This window comes from Ornithorhynchus anatinus, chromosome 3 (assembly GCF_004115215.2).
Source record: "Ornithorhynchus anatinus isolate Pmale09 chromosome 3, mOrnAna1.pri.v4, whole genome shotgun sequence".
NCBI classification, from domain to species: domain Eukaryota; kingdom Metazoa; phylum Chordata; class Mammalia; order Monotremata; family Ornithorhynchidae; genus Ornithorhynchus; species Ornithorhynchus anatinus.
Genome location: NC_041730.1, coordinates 1170466 through 1184702, shown reverse-complemented (window position 1 = coordinate 1184702; position 14237 = coordinate 1170466). Strand labels below are relative to the sequence as shown.

The following is a 14237-nucleotide window of genomic DNA, read 5'->3' as shown; positions in this document are numbered from 1 at the left end:
AGCACCGTCACTATGCTTGGCCCACAGCGAGCACCTAACGAATACCATGATGATTAAGGAGCTTAGAGTTTTGGCTCGGCACAAAGTAGGCGCTTAACAGATACCGTCTTTATCATTATTACAGCCTAGGACTAGGCTGGGCTGCTTCTAGGAGGGCGTGCGACGGCGTCTCTAATAACGTTGGTAATTGTTAAGAGCTTACTCTGTGCAGAGCACTGTTCTAAGCGCTGGGGTAGACACGGGGTCATCAGGTCGTCCCTCGTGAGGCTCACAGTTAATCCCCATTTGACGGATGAGGTCACCGAGGCCCAGAGAAGGGAAGTGACTCGCCCACGGTCACCCAGCTGACGGGTGGCAGGGCCGGGATGCGAACCCATGACCTCTGACTCCCAAGCCCGGGCTCTCTCCACTGAGCCACGCCGCCACGGGGCAGGGGTGGGGCGGTGGAGACGCCGCCTCCTCCCGCAAGCCTTCCCGGATCGATTCCCGCGCCCCGAGGCACGCTGGACCCTCCGGCGGTGGCGGATCGATCCGCGGGCCTCCCCCGGCCGGTCACCCCGGGATACCTTTCCCCCTACCTATAAGTCTTTTCACGTCCATCTCTCCCCTTGGCACGGAAGGGCTCCGCGGGAAAGGTGTCCCGGCCGTCGGCTGTCCTCTTCCGAGTGCTCAGCGCGAGGTAGGCGCCCGTCGCCGCCACTCCTGTTGCCCAGTCCTCTCCCAAGAGCTGAGCAGGGTGGTCTGCGCCTAGTAAGCGCTCAGTGGGGACCGCCGCCCGCCCGCCCGCCGGCCTCCGCCCTGCCTCGCCACCAAACCCACCCCGGCCGGGCCTCGGCGGTGGCTGGGCCGCGAGATTAGCACCCGTCACCCCGCCCCGCCCCGGGGGCCCCCCGTCCCTCGCACCCCACCTCTCTCTGCCGGACGCCGATTAGGCCCCATCGCTCCCGGCCCTGCCCGGTCACTCCGCCCTGGCGCTCGTCGGCTGTGTGACCTCGGACGGGTCACTTCACTCCTCAGGGCCTCGGTTCCCTCATCCGGAAAGTGGGGATCGAGGCGTATTTTTATACCGTATTTATGCTGTTAACGAGGTGTCCATCCCCTCGATTCTATCGTGACGATGTCTTGTTTTTGTCCGTCCGTCTCCCCCGATTAGACCGTGAGCCCGTCGCTGGGCAGGGCCGGTCTCTCCCTGGTGCCGAACTGTACCTCGCAAGCGCTTAGTCCAGTGCTCTGCACCCAGTAAGCGCTCAATAAATACTACTGAATGAATGACCGTGAGCCCCACGTGGGACAGGCACCCGACATCTGATACGGTGCCTGGCGCATAGTGAGCACTTAACAAGTACCATCATCATTATTATATGTTTCCTCTGTTCACCCCTCCCTCATCCCCACAGCACTTAGAGAAGCAGCGTGGCTCCGTGGCAAGAGCCCGGGCTTGGGACTCAGAGGTCATGGGTTCCAATCCCAGCTCTGCCGCTTGGCAGCTGGGTGACCTCGGGCGAGTCACCCGAATCCTCTGTGCCTCAGCTACTCCGTCTGTAAAACGGGGATGGAGACCGTGAGCCCTATGCGGGACAACCTGATGACCTAGTATCTCCCCCAGCGCTTAGAACAGTGCTCTGCACAGGGTAAGCGCTTAACAGATGCCAACGTTATTATTATTCCCTTCTCTGTGCCTCAGTTACCTCATCTGTAAAATGGGGTTGGAGACTGTGAGCCCTACGTGGGACCACCTGATTACCCTGTATCTATCCCAGCACAGTGAACGGTGCTTGGCACATAGTAAGCGCTTAACAAATACCCTAGTTATTATTATCATGTCCATAACCCTAAGATAGTAACATCTGTCTCCCAGTCTAGACTGTAGGCTCCCTGTGGGACTGTGTCTACCAACTGGTATATTGTGCTCTCCCAAGCACTTAGTACAGTGCCCTGTACACGGTAAGCGCTCGATACATGCGACCGAGTGATCGCAGTGGGGCCACTGAGCTCCCCTCTGTCATTTATTTCAGTGCCGGCGTGCCCCGTGACCGTAAGCTGCTGGAGGGTAGGGAATGCGTCCGCTAGTTCTATTTCAGACAGCGCTCAATATTATAAAATAATTGTAACGTCGGTATTTGTTAAGCGCTTACTGTGTGCCCAGCACGGTTCTGAGCGCTGGGGGAGATTCAGGGTCATCGGGTTGTCCCACGTGAGGTTCACGGTCTTAATCCCCATTTTACAGATGAGGTCACTGAGGCACAGAGAAGTGAAGTGACTGGCCCACGGTCACACGGCTAAGTGGCAGAGCCGGGATTTGTGCCCACGCTGCTTTTACCCTCCCACGCGCTAAATACAGTGCCCTGCACACAGCAGACACGCGATAAATACGATCGAATGAACGAATGGGATCCGCCTCGGGGCCTAGAGGCACTCGATCATTTATTGAGATTCATTCAACGGTATTCACTGAGCACTTACTATGTGCCGCGCACTGTACCGAGCGCTTGGAACGTACACTTCGGCGACAGAGAGAGACCGTCCCTGCCCACTGACGGGCTTCAGATCACTGTACTAAGTGCTTAGGAGCAGCATGGCTCAGTGGAAGGAGAGCACGGGCTTGGGAGTCAGAGGTCGTGGGTTCTAATCCGGACTCGGCCACTTGTCAGCTGTGTGACCTTGGGCCAGTCACTTCACTTCTCTGTGCCTCAGTGACCTCATCTGGAAAACGGGGATAAAGACTGTGAGCCCCTCGTGGGACAACCTGATTTCCTTGTATCTACCCAGGGCTTAGAACAGTGCTTGGCACACAGTAAGCGCTTAACAAATACCAACATTATTAAAATACACAAATTAAGAGTTACACTCCCTGCCCACCATAGCGGGCTCTGGAGAGGAAATTGCTTTTTCCATCCAGCCCCTTAGAGAAGCATCGGGGCCTAGTGGCTCGAGCCCGGGCCTGGGAATCAGAAGGGACCCGAGTTCTAATTCTAATTTATATCTACCCCTACTTCTTCAACTCCCTTCTGCTTCGATCTACGTCCTTTTCTCATCGCCCGCCCCCCGGCCCCAATATACGTATCTGTCATTTATTCATTTCTATTCACGTCTGTCTCCCCTCTAGACTGTGAGCTCGTTGTGGGCAGGGAATGCCTCTTATCTTGTATTCTCCCAAGCGCTTAGTACAGTGGTCTGCCCGCGGTAAACATTCAATAATCCTAGAGCAGTGGGGCCAGGTGGGAAGAGCCCGGGCCTGGAGGTCAGAGGCCCTGGGTTCTAATCCTGACCCTGCCACATGCCCGCTGTGTGAACGTGGGCAAGTCGCTTCACTTCTCTGGGCCTCAGTTACCTCATTTGTAAAATGGGGGTTAAATAGAGAAGCAGCGTGGCTCAGTGGAAAGAGCGCGGGCTTTGGAGTCAGAGGTCGCGGGTTCGAATCCCAGCTTGGCCACTTGTCAGCTGTGTGACTTTGGGCGAGTCACTTAACTTCTCGGTGCCTCAGTGACCTCATCTGTCAAATGGGGATGAAGACTGTGAGCCCCACGTGGGACGACCTGATTCCCCCGTGTCTACCCCGGCGCTTAGAACAGTGCTTGGCACATAGTAAGCGCTTAACAAATACCAACATTATTACATTACTATCCTACTCTCCCCTAGACCGTGAGCTCCACGTGGATCGGCGGTTGTGTCCAAACTCACTACCTCGTATCTACCGTAGTGTTCAGAACGGTGCTCGGCACATAGTAAGCACTCGGCAAGTTCCGTTATCACCATTATAAATACGACCGTCCGACGATCGGCCGCCTGACGATTAGGTGACTACCCCGGCGCTTACTACGGCGTCTGGCACGTAGTTCACCGTGCCTCAGTTCCCTCATCTGTAAAACGGGGAGTGAGACTGTGAGCTCCGAGTGGAATAACCTCAATACCTTGTATCCCCCGCCCCCCCCCCCCCCCGAGTGCTAAAAACAGTGCCTGGCGCATAGTAAGCGCTTAACAAATACCATCGTTATTATCATTATCTGAAAAATGTGGATTCAAGCTGTGAGCCCCACGTGGGAGAGGGACTGCGTCCAAACCGATTCACTCGTATCTACCCCGGCGTTCACTACGGTGTCGGCCGCACGGTAAGCGCTTAACAAATACCATCTTAAAAAAAGGGGGGCGGGGGGAGGGCTTCCCGGGCTTCCCCGCCCGTCCCCTCCCGCAGAGTCGGACGAGGGGGCCCTTCCGGCACCCGTTGACCGCGGGGGGCTCGCCCAGCCCGGCGCCCGGCAGCCAGGCCCGCGCCCCGCCCGGGTACTCAGAGAGGCGCACGGACGCGGCGGGGAGGGGACCGGGCGAGCGTCACAGCCGGGGCCGCGCGGAGGCCGCCCCCCCCGGCCGGGGAGGAAGGACAGGCGGCAGGCGGGCTTCGGAAGAAGTTTACTGGGGCGTCCGGGGGAGGAGCGGGGGGCCGGGCCCCGGGTCGGACTCGAGGCCTTCGCCAGTCTCCTCCGGATGGGGCGGCGGGGAGGGGAGGCCCCCCCCCCCGCCGGGCTTCACATCGGGCCTCCGTTCTGGACCATCTGCAGATATTCCTTATAGAGCTTCTCCTGCAGCTCGTACTGCTTCCTCAGCTTCTTGGCCTGGCCCTTGCTCAGCTCCTTGCCCTCCGCGTCGTGGGTGGGGAAACCCTGCAACAGAGAGCGCCCGCGTCCGCCACCTCTCCGCCGCCGCGGCTCCCCCCGGACCGCCCGCCGGCCTCCTCCCTGCTCCCCCTCGGGGTGGGCTCCCTCGCCTCTCCCATCTCGCCCCGACCTCCGGCCCACAACGCCCTCCTCCTTCCCATCGGACGACGCCTCTCTCCCCCCCCCCCTCCCCCCGAGCCTCATCGACGGCCCCTCTCCTCCAGGAGGGCTTCCCGGACCGCGCCCTCCTTTCCCCTTCTCCCGCTCCCTTCCGCGTCGACCCGACTCGCTCCCTCCTTTACTCATCCCCCCTCCCAGCCCCGCACCGCTCGGGTCCATCTCTGTCATTTATTTCTATTAATCTGTGACTCCCCCCACTGAACTGCACGCTCTTTGGGGGCAGGGGTCACGTCCACTAACTGTGGTGTACAGGACTCTCCCGAGCACTCGATCCGGTGCCCCGCCCGTCGTACGCGACTGACCGATCCGTCTATCTCGCCGTCGATCCCTCGCCCACGCCCTCCCTCCTTCGAAGCCTTATCCAAGGCCCCTCTCCTCCAAGAAGCCCTCCCTGACCGCGTCCTCCTTTTCTCTTCTCTCACTCCCTTCTGCGTCGCCCGGACTCGCGCCCTTCACTCGTCCCCCGTCCCGGCCCCGCACCGCTCACGGCCCTATCTCTCGTTTATTTATATTAACGACCTTCTCCCTCTCCACACTACAAGCTCACTGTGGGCAGGGAACGTGTCTGTGAAACCGTTCCGTCGTCCTCTCCCAAGTGCTTGGTCCAGTGGTCTGCACGCAGTAAGCGCTCAGTAAATACAACCGACTCCTCCGGACCTCACACCTGCCCGGCGAGAGGGCGAGAGGAGGAGGGTGGAGTCGGCTCCCTGCTGGATCTGTGCCCACACCGATGCCCATAATGGTGCCCCGAGCTTCTAGAACGAGGCGGAAGCGGGCGGGGCGGCCCCTGGGACTCAATGGCATGGGGCGGGGGGCCCCAGGTAATGTTGGCATCCGTTAAGCGCTTACTACGTGCAGAGCACTGTTCTAAGCGCTGAGGAAGATACAAGGTGATCGGGTTGTCCCCCGTGGGGCTCCCAGTCTTCTCCCCCATTTTACAGATGAGGTCCCTGAGGCACAGAGAAGTGAAGCGACTTGCCCAGAGTCACCCAGCTGGTAAGCGGCGGAGCCGGGATTTGAACCCACGGCCCCTGACTCCGGAGAAGACGCTAGTGCTGGGAAAAATCCGGGGAATCCGGGGGCCCTAAGATGCCAGGGAGGATGCGGGCGGTCGCTGGGGAGAAAGGGGGACCGAAATAAATATATTTATTGTTTCTATTAACGTCGGTCTCCCCCTCTAGACCGTGAGGTCGCTGTGGGCATGGAATGCGTCTGCTCTAATAACGACGGTATTTGTTAAGCGCTTACGACGTGCCGAGCGCCCTTCTAAGCGCTGCATCGTTCTCTCGGTCTATATCCTTCTCTTGTCCCCTCCCAAGCGCTCAGTACAGTGCTCTGCACACGGTACCGTCATCAGGTGCCGCCGAGCGGTTTCCGATTCCCGGCGACTGGCTGGGATCTATTTTCTCCAGAGCGTCCCGTCTTCTGCCACCATCCGTCACCACGCTAACGGTTCCTCCGCTCTCGTTGTCGTGATGTCTACCCATCACCCAGTGGAAAGAGCCCGGGCTTCGGAGTCAGAGGTCATGGGTTCGACTCCCGGCTCTGCCGCTTGGCAGCTGTGCGATTGTGGGCGAGTCACTTCACTTCTCTGTGCCTCAGTTACCTCATCTGTACAATGGGGATTAACTGTGAGCCTCACGGGGGACGACCCGATGACCCTGTATCCCCCCCAGCGCTTAGAACGGCGCTCTGCACATAGTAAGCGCTTGACAAATACCGACGTTATTATTATTATTATGATTATCTGGCTCCCGGTCTGCCTCTTCCACGTTTTCCCTGGATCTTTCCTACACTGGTGTCTTCTCCGGAGGACTGGGCCTCCCGACGGCGGGTCCGAAATAGGCTCGAATGACGCGCTCGATAAATACGACCGACCGTCCGAGGGCCGGGTCCAGCCTCCGCTGGGTCACGGGGGCCGACGGGCGATGCCCGTCCCCAGGACGGCCGCGCGGCGAGGTGGGAGCGCGGGGGGGGGCAGGTGGGCCCGCCCGCTCCCCTCAGGATCTGGGGACTTCCCGGGGGGGTCAGCGGGGCCGCGGGGGAGGCAGAGCGCTCACGTTTTCATCGAACGCCGAGTACTTGTCCCTCTCCGACAGGAACAGCTCCCGCGGGGGTGTCTTCATCTTGGCCAGTTTGGCGGCCTGAGGGAGAGACGGCGACGGCCGGTCGGGGGGGGGGTCCGCCCAGCTCTCGACGGCGCCTGTCTCGTCGCCCAAGTCCGGCCCCCGGCCCGGGACGCCCGCCCCCTTGGTATCCGACGGACGGTGACTCTCCCCCGCCTCGAGGCCTTATTGGACGTCCACCTCCTCCGGGAAGCCCTCCCTAAGCCCCCCTTTCCTCTCCTCCCGCTCCCTTCGGCGGCGTCCCGCTCCCTTTATTCCCGCCCCCTGGCACCGGGGTCCATATCTGTCATTCATTTATTTATAGTAATGATCGTGTCCCCCCCCCTATATCGTAAGGACGACGACGACGGTATCCGTTAGGCGCTTACTACGTGCCGGGCCCCGTTCTAAGCGCTGGGGGAGATCCAAGGCCATGAGGTCGTCCCCCGTGGGGCTCCCAGTCTTCATCCCCATTTTCCAGATGAGGTCACCGAGGCCCGGAGAAGCGAGGTGACCCGCCCAAAGTCACACGACTGACAGGCGGCGGAGCCGGCATTAGAACCCGTGACCTCTGACTCCCGAACCCGGGCTCTTCCCACCAAGCCGCGCCGCTTCTCTTACTGCTTCCGCTCCTCCCGCGGCTAACGGGTCCGCGTGCCGCTTAAATACCACGGTGCCAAAACGGAGCCGGAGGAGCGGCGTGGCCGAGCGGACGGAGCCCGGGCCCGGGCGTCGGAGGACCCGGGTTTCGATCCCGCCTCTGCCACCCGTCCGCTGTGTGACCCCGGACGAGCCGTCCCACCTCTCTGCGCCCCACTTACCTCGGCTGCAAATGGCAGACCAAGGCCTTGAGCCCCACGAGGGGCATTCATTCATTCCGTGGGACCTGTTGAGCGCTCACCGGGTGCAGAGCACTGTACTAAGCGCTCGGCACGGACACTTCGGCCACAGAGAGAGACCATCCCTGCCCAATAAGGGGCTCACAGTCTGAACGGGGGAGACAGACGGCAGAGCGGAACAGAACAAAACTGCATCCAACACCATTAGCCTGTATCTATCCCAGCGCCTAGCACGGTGTCTGGCACACAGCAGCAAGCAGCCCACCACGGGCATCGGGGAGAAATGCCCACTCCTTCTTGGCAGGAGGCCTCCGAGGTGAAGGGACCCTCCCCTCGGCCGAAGCTCCGTGAGGGCAGGGGACGGGTCTGTCGACTCTGTCCTATCGCCCTCCCTCAAGCGCTCAGTACTGGGAAGCAGCGTGGCTCAGTGGAAAGAGCCCGGGCTTGGGAGCCAGAGGTCGTGGGTTCAAATCCTCCCTCCTCCACTTGTCAACGGTGTGACTTTGGGCAGGTCACTTCACTTCTCTGGGGCCCCAGTTCCCTCATCTGCAGGGGATCAAGACTGCGAGCCCCACGTGGGACAGCCCGATTACCTTGTATCTACCCCAGCTTGGCACATAGTAAGCGCTTAACAGATACCACCATTCACTAGTTTCTGCGCCCTGCACATAATAAGCGCTCAGACAGTGACTCTCCCCGCCCATTCAAAGCCTTAATGAAGGCCCATCTCCTCCAAGAGGCCTTCCCTCAGCCCTCCTTTCCTCTTCTCCCACACCCCTCTACGTCGCCTTAAATTGCTCCCTTTATTCATCCCCCCCTCCCAGCCCCAGACCGCATATATCCACATCCGTCATTTATTTATTTCTATTAAAGTCCGTCTCCCCCACTGGACTGTAAGCTCCTCGTGGGCAGGGAATGTGTCCATTTATTATTATACCGTACGCTCCCAAGGGGTCAGTACAGTGCTCTGCGCACAGTAAGCGCTCGATAAACATGACTGACCGATCGATAACCTCCCGCCTCTTCGTTTCCACAAGTCTACCGACTGACAGGCTGCGCCCTCCCCGAGCGCTTAGTACAGCGCCCCGCACATAGGAAGCGCTCAATAAATGCTCTGGATCGATTAATAACCTCCCGCCTCGGCCCGCTCGCTTCCACACCGACGCGGGGGAGACTGGGGCGGACCGGATCACCGCCCCCCACGGCGCGGGTTCCCCGGACCCCCTTACTTCTTGTTCTTGCTTCTTCCTGGCCGCCTCATCCTTCTTCCTCCTCTTCTCCTCTTCGGCCTGGAAAACACGGACAGTGTCCGGCCTGGCCCCGCGGCCACGTGTGGGGGGCACTGAGGTGGACAGGGGGGGGGGGGAGGGGGGGATCTTTGTGCCCGGATGGGGGCGGGAAGAGGGAGGCAGAGGGGAGAGGCTTGGGCGATCCTAAAGTCGTACCTGGCCTGCCCAACAGGGAAACTTTCTTTCCAACCCGTTAGGCCGGCTCCCTTCGGCCCCGCGAAGACCCCTCGCTGCCTCGCTCTGCCCGCCCCGGCCCCCCGACGCGGGCGGCCCCCAGCCCGCGAGCCTGGCCGAGGACGAGGGGAAGCGGAAGCCCCCGACTCGGCGCCCGTGGCGGGGGCGGGAGGAGAAGGAAGGCGGACGGGGGCGGCCCACCTTTTTCTTCTCTTCTCTCTCGCGGAGTAAGGTGAGACGGTCCACCAGCTTGACAACGGTGGGGAGCCCTGCGGCACAGGAGGATGGTGGGAGGATGGCCATCGCCACCCCCTCTCCCCACCCCCGCCCGGCGGGGTCTGGGGCCTACGAGGTCTGCTTCCTCCCGCTGCGACGTCCGGGGCTGCGGTCGACTCTCCGCCTCCACCGCCCGGTTCCCCCGCTCGAGCCCGGGGTGGGCCGGGGAGCCGCTCTCGGGGTCCCTGGAGCCCCCGTTCCGGACCCGAAGGGCAGCGGGGCCCGGGCCGGCGCGGCGGCCAGGCGGTTGCCCCTACGGGCGCCCGGAGCGGCCCGGCGGAGAGCGTCGGGGCCTGTGAGGGAGAGGCCACCTCCCCGCTGCGCGACCTCGGGAGAGTCTCTGGACTCCGGGGCCTCGGTTTCCTCGGGGGAAAAATGGGGGTTCAATCCCCGCTCCTCCTCCTCCCGCCCGGACCGGGTCCGATCTCGTTATCCCGCACCTCCCCCGGGGCGCTCGGCACGAGGCTCGGCACGGAGTCGGCGCTGAACCGGCAGCCCTACCTTCGTGGTCTTCCAGGCGCACGCCCAGTTCCGGCAGGATGTCGTCCCTGAGGGTGTCGCTCAGCTGCAGCACTTCCGGAACTGCCTCGGCCGCAGAGGACGCGGGGCTCATTAGGGGCGGGGGGGGGGGGGCGTCTCGACCCGGCCCTCGGCACCCCACCCCTCCCGCCCTCGCCCTGAGGACCCGGGCCCCGTCCGCTCGTCGTGGGCGGGGAACGTGTCTGTTTGTTGTTACGTTGTACTCTACCAAGCTGTGGTCAACTGTAGAGATCTTCGTCACCCTATTTATTTCGTTTATTCTGTTTAATGAGCTGTACATCACCCTGATTCTATTTATTTGCCATCGTTTTGATGAGCCGCTCTTCCCCTCGACTCTATTCATCGCCACCGTTCTCGTCTGCCCGTCTCCCCCGATTAGACCGTGTGAGCCCGTCGGAGGGCAGGGACCGTCTCTACCTGTTGCCGACTCGTCCGTTCCAAGCGCTTAGTCCAGTGCTCTGCACATAGTAAGCGCTCAATAGATACTATTGAATGAATGAATACCAAGCGCTCAGTACAGTGCTCCGCACACGGCAGGCGCTCAGTAAATACGACTGACGCCCCTCCCCACGGTACCTCTGGTCTCCCCAACCCACTGACCCACCGGCCTCCACCCCCAGGGAGGGGGGGGGGGGGGGGGGAGGGGCGGGCAAGAACCGCCGGGCCTCGGCTCCGTCCCCTTCATTCATCCAGAGGCAGGGTGGCCCGGTGGGTAGAGCCCGGGCCCGGCAGCCAGAAGGACCTGGGCTCCGATCCCGGCTCCGCCGCTCGTCTGCTGGGTGACCCTGGGCCAGTCGCTTCCCTCCTCTGGGCCTCATTCACCCCAGCTGGAAAACGGGGACTGGGACCGCGAGCCCCACGGGGGACGGGGACTGCGTCCGATCGGATTTGCCAGGAATCACGTCGGTATCTGTTAAGGCGCTTACTATGCGCACAGCACTGTTCTAAGCGCTCAACTGTATATATTTTCGTTACCCTATTTATTTTGTTAATGAATTGTACATCGCCTCGATTCTATTTAGTCGCCATCGGTTTTTACGAGATGTTCTTCCCCTTGACGCTGTTTAGTGCCATCGTTCTCGTCTGTCCGTCTCCCCCGATTAGACCGTGCGCCCGTCAAACGGCAGGGACTGTCTCTATCTGTTGCCGACTTGTTCATCCCAAGCGCTTAGTACAGTGCTCTGCACATAGTAAGCGCTCAATAAATACTATTGAATAAGCGCTGGGGGAGATATACGGTGATCAGGTTGTCCCACGTGAGGCTCCCAGTCATTCATCCCCATTTCCCGGATGAGGTCACCGAGGCCCAGAGAAGCGAAGCGACCCGCTCACGGGCACCCAGCTGCCGAGCGGCTGAGCCGGGATTCGAACCCACGACCTCCGACTCCCAAGCTCGGGCTCTTTCCACTGCTGGTGGTATCAGTGGTCATTATGAGCGATAACAGATTATCATTACCAAAATACGTCGTCAAACGGGCGCATTCCCTGCCCACGATAATAACGACGGCATTGGCTAAGCGCCTACTATGCGCCGAGCACCGTTCTGAGCACCGGGGTGGATACAGAGTGATCAGGTCGTCCCACGTGGGGCTCCCAGTCTCCGTCCCCACTGTACCGACGAGGTAACTGAGGCCCAGAGAAGACAAGGGGCTCGGCCGCCGTCACGCGGCAGACGAGCGGCGGAGGCGGGATTAGAACCCACGGCCTCCGACTCCCGGGTCCGTCCTGCCGCCACCAGGCCTCCCGTGAGCCGGACGGAGGTGGCGGGGGAAGCCGGGAGAGGACGGCGGCGGGCCGAGGGGAGAAGTCGGGCCGCGGTTCGGGAACGGGAAAGCCGCGGGCCCGGATAGGGAGCGGCGATGCCCTCCGGACGACGGGGCCGGCCCCCCGCCCGAGGCGTCCGCACCGTCCCCCCTCCTCACCTCCCCGCTCCCGCGCGATCCTGCGCACGCCTTCTCGGAAGTCCGACAGGACCTGCAGGTACGGCATGACGGCGGCCTCCAGCTGGGGACAGAAGCAATCCATCAGTCGGCCGTATTTATTGGGCGTTTACCGGGCGCGCAGCAGTCGCTCCTATAATAATGTCGGTATCTGTTAAGCGCTTCCTACGTGCACGGCACCGTTCTGAGCGCCGGGGGGGGATACGGGGTCATCAGGCTGTCCCACGGGAGGCTCACGATCTTCATCCCCATTCGACAGACGAGGTGAGCGAGGCACCGAGGAGCGACCCGCCCACAGTCACACGGCTGCCAAGTGGCAGAGCCGGGATTCGAACCCATACCGCGCGCGCCGCGCCGCAGTAAGCGCTTGGGAGGGAACGATATAGCAACAGACACACTCCCGCCCGCAACGAGCTCACGGCCTCGTAATTTATGCGGCGTTCGTTAAGCGCTCACTACGCGCCGGGCACCGTACTAAGCGCTGGGGTGAATACCGGGTTGGATACGGGCCCCGCCCCACGTGGGGCTCACGGCCTCAATCCCCATTTTACGGATGAGGTCACTGAGGCGTAGAGAAGTGAAGCGACCGGTCCAGGGTCACAGAGCATCCACTCATTCGGCCGTAGCTATTGAGAATTTACCTCGGGCGAAGCCCTGTACCAAGCGCTCGGGAGAGTATGATATAAGCGAACGAGAGGTAGGGGCGGCATCGGAACCCAGGACCTTCTGACTCCCAGGGCTGGACTCCACCCACTGTGCCGTGCTGTACTACACGCTCAGGGGAGTTCCATGGACTAATAATAATAATGATAATGATGGCATTTGTTAAGCGCCTACTATGTGCCAAGCACTGTTCTCAGCGCTGGGGAGGATACGAGGTGATCAGGTCGTCCCCCCGTGGGGCTCACAGTCTTCGCCCCCATTTTCCAGATGAGGTCACTGAGGCCCAGAGAGGCCAAGTGGCTCGCCCAAAGTCACCGAGTTGAAAAGCGGCAGAGCCGGCATTGGAACCCATGACCTCTGACTCCCAAGCCCGGGCTCTTGCCACGGAGCCACGCTGCTTCTCTAGCGTACTCTCCGCGGCGCCCAGCGCCGCGTTTTGCAGGCGGTCGGTACACACTCACATTTAGGCTGGGCCCGCTCCCGGCCACGGGGAAGCCGAGAACCTCCTCGCCCTCGATGGCCCCGAAGACCTGGGGAGGGGGGAGAGAGACGAGGCTGCAGCCGACCTGGGGGAGACGCTCCCCGCCAGAAGATCCGGACCCCGGGGGGCCGGGGGGGGGGGGGCCGGGGGGCCGGGGGGTGAGGTGCCCGGGCTCCCTCCCGGACCATCCCGAGGGGAGCCCGGACCGGGACTGGATGCCGGCAGGGCTGCCGACCGCACACGGGACCGTGCCGGAGGGATCTGGGCCCCCGACTCTAATAATAATATCGCTACTTGTTAAGCGCTTACTATGTGCCAAGAACTGTTCTAAGAGCTGCGGTAGACGCAAGATAATCAGCTGGACCCAATCCTTGGGGCTCAAACTCTTCATCCCCATTTTACAGTTGAAGGAACGGAGGCCCAGAGAATAACAGTAATCACCAGGGCACCTGTTAAGCGCTTACTACGTGCCAGGCACTGTATCAAGCGCTGAGGCGGATACAACTGGGTGGACACGGTCCCTGTCCCACGTGGGCTCGCGCTCTCGATCGCCGTTTCAGAGATGAGGGAACTGAGGTCCAGAGAATAATAATAATAATTATGGAATTTGATAAGCGCTTATTATGCGCCTGGCACTGTACCAAGCGCTGGGGTGGATGCACGCAAATCGGGTTGGGCCCAGTCCCTGTCCCTCGTGGGGCTCACGGTCTTCATCCCCATTTTCCAGATGAGGGAACCGAGGCCCAGAGAAGCAAAGCGACTTGTCCGAGGTCCCACAGCAGACACGGGGCGGGACGGGGATAACAATGTGATAATAATAATGTTGGTATTTGTTAAGCGCTCGCTATGCGCAGCGCACTGTTCTAAGCGCTGGGGGGGATACGAGGTGATCAGGTGGTCCCACGTAGGGCTCCCAGTCTTCATCCCCATTTCCCAGACGAGGTCACTGAGGCCCAGAGAAGCGAAGTGACTCGTCCAAGGTCACACACACACAGCTGACAAGCGGCGGGGCCGGGGTTAACAATGTCGGTATTTGTCAAGCGCTCGCTATGTGCCGAGGACCGTTCTAAGCGCTGGGGTAGCTACAGGGTAATCGGG

General features: G+C 61.2%; 2 protein-coding genes across 5 annotated transcripts in view; both read right to left on the bottom strand.

Annotated features, from left to right (window-relative positions):
* NAP1L4 (nucleosome assembly protein 1 like 4) overlaps window positions 1-641 on the bottom strand; it is a 36433-nt gene extending 35792 nt beyond the window's left edge. For 2 of the 4 annotated variants that reach the window (XM_029060625.2, XM_029060626.2), the window contains exon 1: window positions 579-632. In XM_029060625.2, the coding sequence (XP_028916458.1) occupies window positions 579-600 (22 nt within the window). In that variant the 5' untranslated portion in view covers window positions 601-632. Of the gene's footprint in view, window positions 1-578 lie in introns of all 4 variants that reach the window. The other 2 variants (XM_029060620.2, XM_029060624.2) reach the window with 2 other exon arrangements.
* A 3749-nt stretch (window positions 642-4390) lies between these two features.
* Window positions 4391-14237, bottom strand: part of CARS1 (cysteinyl-tRNA synthetase 1) — a 34065-nt gene continuing 24218 nt past the window's right edge. The window contains exons 16-22 of the mRNA XM_029061178.1: window positions 13120-13188; window positions 11978-12059; window positions 10017-10097; window positions 9441-9508; window positions 9006-9065; window positions 6893-6976; window positions 4391-4658 (exon numbers count right to left, since the gene is read on the bottom strand). Coding sequence (XP_028917011.1) covers window positions 4524-4658; window positions 6893-6976; window positions 9006-9065; window positions 9441-9508; window positions 10017-10097; window positions 11978-12059; window positions 13120-13188 — 579 coding nt within the window. The 3' untranslated portion in view covers window positions 4391-4523. The remainder of the gene's footprint in view (window positions 4659-6892; window positions 6977-9005; window positions 9066-9440; window positions 9509-10016; window positions 10098-11977; window positions 12060-13119; window positions 13189-14237) is intronic.